We start from the raw sequence: 11,978 nt of genomic DNA, 5'->3' as shown, positions 1-11,978 counted from the left end.
CTCCGCTCAGTCCCCTGAGGACAGGCTCCCCTCGGCCCCCTGAGGACAGGCTCCGCTTGGCCCCCTGAGGACAGGCTCCCCTCTGTTCCCTGAGGACAGGCTCCTCTCGGTTCCCTGAGGACAGGCTCCGCTCAGTCCCCTGAGGACAGGCTCCCCTCGGCCCCCTGAGGACAGGCTCCCCTCGGCCCCCTGAGGACAGGCTCCCCCGGCCCCCTGAGGACAGGCTCCCCTCGGCCTTCTGAGGGCAGGCTCCCCTCGGCCCCCTGAGGACAGGCTCCCCTCGGCCCCCTGAGGACAGGCTCCCCTCGGTTCCCTAAGGACAGGCTCAGCTTGCCCCCTGAGGACAGGCTCCGCTCGGCCCCCTGAGGACAGGGCAGGCTCCACTCGCTCCCTTAAGAAAAGGCTCCCCTCGGCCCCCTGAGGACAGGCTCCCCTCGGCCCCCTGAGGACAGGCTCCGCTTGGCCCCCTGAGGACAGGCTCCCCTCGGCCCCCTGAGGACAGGCTCCCCTCGGCCCCCTGAGGACAGGCTCCGCTTGGCCCCCTGAGGACAGGACAGGCTCCCCTCTGTTCCCTGAGGACAGGCTCCGCTTGGCCCCCTGAGGACAGGCTCCGCTTGGCCCCCTGAGGACAGGACAGGCTCCCCTCTGTTCCCTGAGGACAGGCTCAGCTCGCCCCCTGAGGACAGGCTCCCCTCGGTTCCCTGAGGACACGCTTCCCTTGGCCCCCTGAGGACAGGCTCCGCTCGGCCCCCTGAGGACAGGGCAGGCTCCACTCGGTCCCTTAAGAAAAGGCTCCCCTCGGCCCCCTGAGGACAGGCTCCGCTCAGCCCCCTGAGGACAGGGCAGGCTCCCCTCGGCCCCCTGAGGACACGCTTCCCTCGGCCCCCTGAGGACAGGACAGGCTCCCCTCGGCCTTCTGAGGGCAGGCTCCCCTTGGCCCCCTGAGAACAGGCTCCCCTTGGCCCCCTGAGAACAGGCTCCTTGCCATCTCTTGTCACCAGCTCTGCCATTGGACCCCTTGCGGGCCTCGTTGTCTTCAGTGTTACAGTCCTTGACCAGTGTAACAGCTCTTTTAGGAGGTTCCCCTGCCCCCCCCCCCCGCCCCATTCTTTCTGCTTTCGTCCTTCTTCCAGCTGCTTCTCTTCTGTGGTATCTTTCTCCCATGGAGCTGCTAGTGGGTTCCACTTGCTGCCCTTTTCATTAGCAGCTTAACTGTTGTGTCATCGGGGCTCCCTGTACGCTGCTTAGGTAAAGAGAATAGAGACAGGAATTGAGAGGAAAGCAGAGGTAGCCCCTGCTCTGACAACAGGAGTTAGAATTTCTATTCAGAGAGGAGTTGCTATGGAGAACCCTTTTATCCTATTTAGAGGATGGGTCAAGAGGAGAAATTGGACCAGATGTAAAATGAGGATATGGATTAAAGAGTGTCTAATGTTCCCCACAACTAAAATTCCAAAGTTTTTGGACAGACCAAAATGGAGATTTGATTACGTTACTTAGATTTGCTCTTACTGATTCTAAAGTTATTGTGAGTTTATATAATGCCTTTTACTGTATTAAAATATCTACATAAATCAACAGGCTAAGAAAGTGACTTCATTATCAATTATAAAATAATACTTTGTTTTGGGGAACACTTGTCTTAGGTTCATTATAATGCTACTTATAGAAAGTAGATTTTAATTTATTATGACAAACCCAACATACATGGGGTAAGCCACTTGTATGTGTACCTGCCAGTCTCCTGGTTCTCAGTAAAAGTGAAATACAGAGTTAGAATAAAATGGTGGGACTTTAAAGCAAACAAGCTAAATTGATATTGTTATTGTTGTTGTTATGTGCCGTCGAGTAGGCCCCAACTCATAGTGACCCCTCCTTGGATTTCTGAGGCAGTATCACTATGGAAGTAGATTGCCCAACCTTCCTTCCAAGGAGTGGCTGGTGGGTTTGAACCAGCAGCCTTCTGGTTAGCAGTGAAATGCCTTAGGCACTATACTACCAGTATCCTATTTAGGGACAGGGTAAAGAGGAGAAAGTGAACCAAATGGAAAAACATGGTTATTAGACAAAGCGCTGTTGCCATTCAGAATTCGGTTGGTAGAAGAAGCTCTGTAAGGTCTCTAGGTAGCACAGACAGCTTATATTAAATTACTAATTGGAAGGTTGATGGTTCAGATCTACCCGGCAGCGCTGCAGAAGCAAGGCTGGGCAGTCTTCTGCTCTTAACTCAGTGCAGTTCTCCTTGCACAGGCATGAGGTCACCGTGAGCTGGAATCGACTCGGTGGCAGTGAGTTTGTTTTTCTTTAAGAAGCTCTGTAACTTCTTTGTGCATCTTCTTGTGGGAGGCTCCCTTTGCACAGCTGTGGAATTTATTTCTGGTCCACAGGGAGTTGCTCGTCTTGGAGGAGGCTCTGACCGTTGTGGCGTACTTGGTTTGGCCTCTCTCTCGCTACCCCCAAGTAGTTAGACTATCCCAGGCTCCTTGTGTATTTCCTCTAAGGTGGTTCATCGTCCATTGTCACTTTCCTGTTCTTTCTGATGGGGAGCAGGGTTTCTGACTTCCACATGAAGAGCTGAACTCTTTGGCCTTGAAAGAGTAGTTGAGAGTGGTGACCCAAACTTGCAACTTTGAGCTGTTCCAAAGTTGATGCCTCTAAAGCTAGAGATTATGCAGTAGATGCAGGCTTCTGAATGAATCAAGGAAGAGCTTGGTAGTGATGCAGCATCCACAGACACAGTGTTTTTGCATGTTGTCAGTGGTTCAGCTTAGCCCTGCTTCCTTGAGATGGGTAGGTTCAGCTTGGCCCTGCTTCCTTGAGATGGGTACCAACATCTTATCATTTGGAACCTCTGAGCTGCCTGGGGGTGCTTGTAGCTTCTTATTCATAAAGAAGGCGTTTCATTGCCAGTGCTTTGACACACGGTGATGGGTTAGGATGACCTCCAGACAGCTCCCTGTCATTCCTGGGAAATCAGAGCGGTTGCACGCCTTTACACAGGGCAGGAGGCGGCCACTGTGGACACTGAGTGCCACGCTGAGGTCACTCACTGTCCTTGTCACCACCTCCTGATTGCTCTGAGAAGCTGGTCGTGGGGTCAGTGTATTCGTTCTGTCTTTGTGGCTAACACGGTAGCTGCTGCTCAGGGACAGGGTGGAGTCAGGTTTGGCCGAGTGTGCCTGCTGCAGCTGCCGCTCACGGCTAGATTGGAAACGGAACAGAAAGACTGTTCTAAAAGATCTCTAATGGTTTGTAACTGGAAACTAGAAAAAATGCTGAGCAACTCAAATTCCAATTTTTTTTTTTTTTTTAGGGCCTGGTGAACTTGGAATGCTAATTTTAACTTAAACGTTTCATTATATGGTAGGCCCTCCTCGTCTATGGGGGATACATTCCAGGACCTCCAGCAGATGCTTGAAACCATGGTTAATATCCAACACTAGATAGACTGTGTTTTGTCCTGTACCTACATACCTATGATGAGGTTTAATGTATAAATTAGGAAAAGTAAGAGATTAACAACTGTAACCAATGGACAGGTGGTTTGTATAGTGTGAATACCCTAGACAAAGGGGTGATTGACGTCCTGGGTGGCTTGTGGACCTGAGATTTCTTCAGTTACTCGTTTCACGTTTTTGGACCCACATTTTCAGACCTGTGGGTAGCTGATGGTGCAGAAAGCAAAGCTGTGGCTCAGGGGGCACCACTGTAATAACCGTCAGTGGGTTGAGAGCTAATCCCACCTACCCAGGTGTCTTTATTAGAGAACTTTGAGTGGTGGCCTTCCGAACTTTTGCTGTCTCTTCCTTTAAGAAAAATCAACATTTCACTTCTCCCTTACCCCTGAGAAGGAGCACAGGGTATAAATTTTTAGAAGGATGAAAACATAAGAATATAGGTTTGTGTGTTTGTTGAGGAAGCATTTAAAAAAAAAATAATTTTGTCATGAAACATGACTGATGGAAGAATGCTTTTCATTTAATATTTTTTTTTTCCGTTTAAGTGATTTTGCAAAGTAACTTGCTTAGGAGGCAGTTTAGAAATTGATAGTGAAGGATAAGCTGATACTAAGGGACAGTAGGTGGCTGTCGGCCTTCTTTCTGGTTGGACTTGGCAGTCCTCACGCTCCCTCTCTCACTGAAGTCAGTCTGATGACTCGGTTTTCCTTCTTTGTCCCTGATCTTTCTGGTGCCTCCTTCCTGGTCCAGTTCTTACGTGTTGTTTCCAAACTGACCTCTGCACGTGGGATGCCGGCTCCTCCAGACCCAGACCTCCTCCCCACCAGAGTGCTCCCGATGCTGGAGGTGCTTCCTAGTCTCCACTTAGACATCATCACCTCAGCACATGGTCGGTCGTTCTGGTAAATCGTCGTGTAAAGGAGAGGACTAAGAGCAACAAGTCTGAAACTCAGATCTTAAGGGTTGGTGTATATTTTTCAGTACCTAGCTGCTTTGTGGGTGCTCTGGTGGTGGAGTACCTAAAGTATTTGACTGCTAACCAGAAGGCTGGCGGTTCAAACCCACCAGCCACTCCTTGAGAGGAAGATCGGGCAGTCTACTTCCGTAGTGACACGGCCTCGGAAACCCGAGGGAGGGGTTGCTGTGAGTCGCTCTGACTCAGCGGTGATGAGTGAGAGCTGCTTTGTGTTTACAGTGCTTGGTAGCAGGCTGACAGATTCACTTAATTCCCGAGGACATTTCACTGTTTATTCTGGGGTGATACCGAGGAGCTGCACTCGTCAAAGGGGGCAGCTTCTGGTCGTGGAACCGAGGCCCGGGTCGTCTGTGGGCCTCACTTCACTGTGCTCCTGGTCCGTGCGAGGGGTAGAGTGGGACAACGTTTTCTGGATCTTACATAGGGCCCTTTCCTTCCCTTCCTTGTCGTCTCCGTAGGTCGCCATAAAAGCAACCAGTTGTTCTCTCTCGCCTTTTCCCGGGGGGAGTACCATTTTGCTGGTGGCCTTCTAAAGAGCCTAAAACCTAGAGCCAGAGGGTCTTCCTGCCCTCGGGTGGTTTCTTGAGGGGATTATATGTTGTTATTGTTTGTTCTTTCTCGGTTCTCTGGTAAAACATCATTTTTACCCTCTTTTAGTACTTTTAAAAAAAACAAAACTCATTTAAGGTAGAAGAGGTACCATCATGTGTCGTTTTATCTGTTTACTTTTTTTAAGAAAGGCTTACCAATGGATAAATTTTCTTCTTTGTCGTTTCACTTATGAAAGAAAGTATGTGGTTTCGGTGCTTCCCTCGCTTTGCCTGAAGCAAATCCTCCGCTTATTTGGTGATTTGCTATCATTTCGCTGCTGGCTTTTGGGTGCTCGTCCCTGTTCACCAGGCCTGTTCCTTCCAGGAGCTTGCATCCCTGTCACTGTGTTTGGGACTGCGTCCTGGTACTACAGTGGACAGGTTGTAGAGTTACGTATTTTAAGCCAAGGGAGTAATTCTAGTGTCCAAGCCTTGGTGAACTCACCAGTGTTTATTTCTCTCTCCTATGCAGGATGGTGATCGAGACATTTTTATTGATGGTGTTGTGGCTCGTAATCGAGCCTTGAACGGGGATGTGGTGGTGGTGAAGGTGCTGCCCGAGGAGCAGTGGAAGGTGAGTGAATGGTCTTTTCTGAATTGCACACTTCCCATGGCCTCTTTCTTCCATGGCACATCAGTGAGCATTGCATAGTGAGCCACTCTGGGGCTCCTGAGGCCTGTGGTACACTTGTAATTGTGTGTCATCTCAGAAGCAGGCCATTGAATGCCTGGGACTCAGAGGTGTCTGCTGGGTAGACAGTTGGGTTGTTCTCCCTGCTCTGTCCCTGCCATCTGCCTTGCCTGTCACATGCCTTGCTCTGGTGATCTTTGGGGTGGAAAAAGAGTGTGCCAGGCACATTCAAATGTGGTTTGTTCTATTTTCCTGCATCTTCTGCCACCAGCAGAACCAGAAGGACAAAGCCATGGAGCGGTGGCAATCTCCACACTTTCTGCCACCTGTCCTTGAAAACCCAGGCAGCATGTGTCTTATGGGTTTTTTTTTTTAATTTTAATTAATTAATTTATTTGTATTGTAGTTTGGGTGAAAGTTCACAGCACATGTTTAGCTCTGTAGGGTGCAGTTGGTGATGAGCATTCCCTTGGCAGACAAAAACAGACTGTGTTTTTTATAAATAGGAGTGTGGTGGCTGGAGAAAATATTTTTAACATGAGAAAATTCTGGGTTTCTGTCTCCGTTTATATTTGTGATTTTCAAAAGAAGATGCGGTTTCAGTTGTCTTAAACAACAATCAGGGTTAGGTGTTGGAGTGGTTCATGCTCACGGTGTCTTTGAGTTGCCACGTGGGGACATCTGATGTGGTGAATTCCTGGGTCACTGGAGCTAGTTAAGCAGGTAAGAATTGGCAGAAGAGGTCAAGGGCCAGATGAACCTTGTTTTGGTTGTAAATGATGTACCCCGGGAGCTCCTTTGCTATTAATTGTGAGAAGACTTTGAAGTTACTTGGAGGGTGCTTGGAGGATCAGCTGTGGTCCCTAAACAGTGTTATGAAGGCCAGTTACCAGGTATTCCCTATAGCCACTGTCTTACAGGCCTTTAATCAGACCGGACCCTGAGTTTGCACAGAGCACAGAGAGCCTGGGATACAGTGGAGGGGCAGCTTCCCGTGAGCTCCTTTCTCGACTCAGGTGGTGGAGGCTCGTCCATACTGGCCTCTTCCCTGCAGACCTGGGGCCGCTGATTGCAGAGCTGCTGGGCTCATGGCCCAGGGGCAGAATCCCCAGCCGCCCTTGGTTCAGCCTCTCCTGAAGCTCTGTGGGTCTTTCCGCCTACAGTTGCCCAGTTATCAGTGCTCCTGGCTGTGACGTAGGGCTTCAGGACTTTGGAAGGTGGAGGCAGGGGTGGGGACTGGCATAGCATATCCTGGGTTAGACAGGAGAGGCCTAGTCCACTTAGCTTTGTGGGTGCAGCCTTGGTCCCCAGCAAGGCCAGTCACCAATGACTGCAGCTCAGAAGGGAAGCTGCCTGCCAGCAGCAGACACATACAGGGTTATCAGCTGCAAATGACTGCAAGCCTCCGCTATTCGAGCCAAATCCTTGGGCCTACATGGGCTTTATCAATATTTATTTATTCAACAATTGTTTACTGAGCATCTACTATGTGCCAGGCACTATTCTAGGTGCATATATGACAGCAAACAAAACAGACAACACTCTGTTGTCTTATGTAAGACTCTGTTGTTCTTATGTAAGAACGCACATAAATTCTGATGGCAGAGGGCAGTAGACAATAAACAAATTAGGAAAATCTACGGTGAGTTGGAGAATGGTTAGTGCTGTGGAGAAAAAGCAGGGAATGAGTCCACGAATGGCTGAGGTGGGGGGGTGCTGTGAAGTTGAAAATTCAATAGTTGGTCAGGAAACATTTCACTGAGAAAGTTTAATTTGAGCAAATGCCTGTATTAGTGTTCTATTGCTATGTAATAAATTACCACAGACTTAATTGTAGAGATCAGTTTTGTCTGCAGAACATGTTTTCATTATTTTCCTGACTAGAACTTCCTTTCTACCTTCCTTAAGCCTTGGATTTTTGTTTGTTTGTTCATGTGTTTGATATCTTCCTCATACTTTGGAACCTGTTGACTCTATACTTTCAGAATTTAGCTTCTTTATGTGAGCATTTAAGGTAATTCATATGGCTCTTTACTAATATATTTTATAGATATCTGAAAGTTAACCTGATAATTCCTTAATGTTAAAGACTTATTGGAAAAATGCAAAATTTATTCTCAGTTGTTGTCATTTGATGCTTAGGTGTCCTTGCTTTCTTCAGTTAACACATGTTTGAGGGCCTGCTCCCAGGGACCTTCCTATCAGGAAAGAAGGCCAACAATAAAGGAACAGACAAGTAAATCGATAACATCACACCATGTTAATGTTCTGAGAGTAGAGATTGAAAAGGCTTAAGGGTTGTTCTAGGAAGAATGGAGAAGGAAGGTCTCTTAAAGAGTATGGCATTTGAGCAGAAGACCTAATGATTAGGACTCAGCTGTAAGAAGATGTAGACATACGGCCCCAGGCAGAAGGAACATGAGCCCGAAGGCGGAAGTGAACTTGGAATGTGTGCGTGGCAGTAGCAGGGGAGTGATGGAGAGTGCCAGTGTGCGTGGCAGTAGCAGGGGAGTGATGGAGAATGCTAGAAGATGACTTTGGAGAGGAAGATGGGACCAGAGCGTGTGGGATCTCGTAGGGGATGGTCATGAGTTTGATTTCACTCTAAGTGTGATGGGATGCTATTGAAAGTTTTTAAGCCAGGAAGTGTAATGATCTAATTTAGGCTTAAAAAAAAAAATCACCCTGGCTGCTGTTTGGAGAATGGACTGTAGTGAGGGCAGCTGTGCAGTTGGGATCACCAGTCAGGAGGCTTGGGCTGGGTCATGGCAATAAAGATGGAGAAAACAAACCTCTTGCTGTTGAGTCGATTCCGACTCATAGTGGCCCCCGTTGGGTTTCTGAGGTGCTAAATCTTCACGGAAGTAGATTGCCCAGTCTTCTTTTCCAAGGAATGACTGGTGGGTTTGAACCATCAACCTTCTGGTTAGCAGTCAGATGCCTTAGGTACTGTGCTATCAGAGCTCCTTAAAGATGGAGAGAAGTCAGGATATATTTTGAAAGGACAGCTGATAGAACTTGAAGAAGTGTTTGTGGAGTAGTATGAATGAAAGAGGGGAATCTAGGACAATGGCTAAATTTTTAGCTTCAGGAAAAGGGGTGAGTATGATGCCATTCATTAAAGCAAGGAGTAATGGGAAGAGCATGTTTTGGTGGGAAAATTATTAGTTCTGTGTGCCATGTTAAGTTTTAGTTTCATTTTAGATATTTTAGTGGAGATGTCAAGAATATATGTAGGCTAGATGGCTTCACTTATTGGTGAATTCTACCAAATATTCAAGGAAGAAATGATACTGATTCTACACAGACACTTTCAGAAAGTGGAAGAGGTGGAAACCTTTCCCACGTCATTCTGTGAGGCCAGCACTGCCCTTATACTCAATGCCCCCCAAAAGGCATCTGGTCTTGATGAACACAGAGGAAAAAGTCCTCAACAGAATGCTAGCAAGTGGAACCAGCAATATTTAAAAAGGGTAAAACAACATGAGCAAGTGGGGCTGATTTCAGGCTGCAAGGTTGTGTTAATATTTGAACATCAGCCAATGTAGTTTATCATATTAACAGACTAAAAATTAAAACCATATGATTATTTTAATAGATGAAGAAAAACACTTGACTAAATCGTACAGCCATTCACAATAAACATTCTCAGTAATGTAGGAGTGGAAGGGGATGCCTTCAACCTGGTAATGAATACCCAGGAGGCACTTAGAGCTTCCACGATGTGTAATGGTGGAAGACAGGATGCTTTGCCTTTGATGTTTAGAATGAGGTAAGGATGTCTACTGTCATCACTTCTATTCATTATAGTAGAGATTCTAGCAGTAAAATAAGGTAACACACATAAAAAGCACTCAGATTGTAAAACCAAAAAAAAACCAAAAAAACAAACCAAACTCACTGCCATTGAGGTAATTCCCCAGGTTGTAAAGGAGGAAATAAAACTGTCTTTATTCTCGCACTGTATCATCTTCTATATAGAATCCTAAGGAATATTTTAATAAAAGCTACTTGAACTAGTAAGTGAGTTTAGCCAAGTTGCAGGACAGAAGGCCAACACACCACAATGTACTGTACTTCTGTATGCTTGTCGTCGTTAGTGCTGTCCAGTCGGTCCCAGCTCATAGTGACCCTGTTTGCAGCAGAAACACTGCCCGGTCCTGCACCATCCTCATAATCGTTGTGGTGCTTGCGCCTGTGTGGCAGCCACTGTGTCACTCCGTCTCGTTGAGGGCCTTCCCCTTTTTTCCTGACTCTCTACTTTACCCAGCGTGCTACCCTTCTCCAGGGACTGGTCCCTTCTAATAACATGACCAAAGTATGAGAGACGAAGTCTGGCTGTTCTTACTTCTAAAGGGCATTCTGCCTGTACTTCCCCCAAGACAGATTTGTTCGTTATTTTAGCAGTCCATGAAACAAAAACCAAACCCTCTGCCATCGAGTCGATTCTGACTCATAGCGACCCTCATTGGGTTTCCGAGGTGGTAGATCTTTACGGAAGTAGATTGTCCAGTCTTACTTCCGCAGAGTGGCTGGTGGATTTGAACCACCAACCTTCTGGTTAGCAATCAGATACCCTAGGCACTGTGTTGCTAGAGCTCCTTTAGCAGTCTGTGGTACATTCAATATTCTTCGCCAACATGACACTTCAAAAGTATCAGTTCTTCTCCCAAATCACTCTCCTCTCTCTCTCTCTCTCTCTCTCTCAAACACACACACGTGAAGTGTGAGTTCTTCTGCAATATTCCTTATTCACACTCTAGCTCTTAAATACATAGGAAGCTATTGAAGATACCATGGCTTGGGTCAGGTGTACCTTAGTCTTTAAAGTAACGTCTTTGCTCTTAAATACTTTATAAAGAGGTCTTTTGCAGAAGATTTGCCCGGTGCAATATGTCATTTGATTTCTTGACTGCTGCTTTTGTGGATGTTGATTGTGGACCCAAGTAAAATGAAATCCTTGACAGCTTCAGTCTTTTCTCTGTTTATCAAGATGTTACTTATTGGTCCTGTTGTGAGGATTTTTATTTTCCTTTTATTGAGGTTTAATCCTTACTGAAGGATGTAATCTTTGATCTTCTTCAGTAAGTGCTTTAAGTCTTCTTCACTTTCAGCAAGCAAGGCTGTGTTGTCTGACTGTTGCAGGTTCTTAATGAGTCTTCCTCCAATTCTGATGCTGCGTTCTTCTTCATATATCCAGCTTCTCAGATTATTTGCTCAGCATACAGATTGAATAAGTATGATGAAAGGATACAACCCTGACACACACCTTTTCAGATTTTAAACCAGTATCCCTTTATTTTGTCTGAATGACTGCCTCTTGGTTCCTCATGAGTATAATTAAGTGTTCTGGAATTCTCATTCTTTGCTATGATCCCCAAAGTCGAATGCCTTTACATAGTAAAACACCTGTAAACATCTTTCGGGTGTTCTTTGCTTTCAGCCATGACCCATCTGACATGAGTAGTGATACCCTTCGTCCTCCATTGTCTTCTGAATCCAGCTTAGATTTCTGGTGTTTCCCTGTCGATATATTACTACAGTTGTTTTTGAATTATCTTCAGCAGAATTCCACTTGTATGTGATACCAATGACATCGTTCAATAATTTCCACATTCTTTGGATCACCTTTTTTGGAATGACCATAAATATGGATCTCTTTAGTTGGTTGACCAGGTAGCTGTCTACTGAATTTCTTGGCATAAACCAGCGAGTGCCTTTAGGATTGTTTCTGCTTGTTGAAACATCTCAATGGGTATTCCATCAGTTCCTGGAGTCTTATTTTTCCCCAGTTTCTTCAGTGTAGCTCAGACTTCTTCCTTCGCTACCATTGGTTCTTGATCATATGCTACCTCCTGAAATGATTGAAAATCAACCAGTTCTTTTTGGTACAGTGACTATCTATTCCTTCCATCTTCTTTTGCTGCTTCCTGCATTGTTTAATAATTTGCCCATAGAATCCTTCATTATTGCAACTTGAGGCTTGAATTTTTTCTTCAGTTCTTTCAGTGTGAGAAATGCTGAGTGTGTTTTTCCCTTTTGGTTTTCTTATTCCAGGTCTTTGCACAGTTCATTATGTAATACTTTACTTTTCAAGCTGCCCTTGAAATCTTCTGTTCAGCTCTTTTATTTCATCATTTCCTGCATTCACTTTAGTGACTAAAATTCAGCAAATTTTAGAGTCTCTTCTGACATTCGTTTTGGTCTTTTCTTCCTTTCCTGTCTTTTTTTTATTAGGATTTGGGTGAAGATTTACAGAGTAAATTCACTTTTCATACAGCAGTTCACATATACTTTGTCTCATGTCATTGACCAAAATTTAC

The 11,978-nt window shown here is 46.0% G+C and overlaps 1 protein-coding gene across 1 annotated transcript in view; it reads left to right on the top strand.

Moving 5' to 3' along the window:
• Positions 1-11,978, top strand: part of DIS3L2 (DIS3 like 3'-5' exoribonuclease 2) — a 418,510-nt gene that overhangs the window by 21,234 nt on the left and 385,298 nt on the right. The window contains exon 4 of the mRNA XM_007943808.1: positions 5,497-5,598. Within this exon, the coding sequence (XP_007941999.1) occupies positions 5,497-5,598 (102 nt within the window). The remainder of the gene's footprint in view (positions 1-5,496; positions 5,599-11,978) is intronic.

This window comes from Orycteropus afer, unplaced genomic scaffold, assembly GCF_000298275.1.
Source record: "Orycteropus afer afer isolate SDZICR_OR568_19922 unplaced genomic scaffold, OryAfe1.0 scaffold00006, whole genome shotgun sequence".
NCBI classification, from domain to species: Eukaryota; Metazoa; Chordata; class Mammalia; order Tubulidentata; family Orycteropodidae; genus Orycteropus; species Orycteropus afer.
This window is presented reverse-complemented; position numbering and strand designations above follow the sequence as displayed.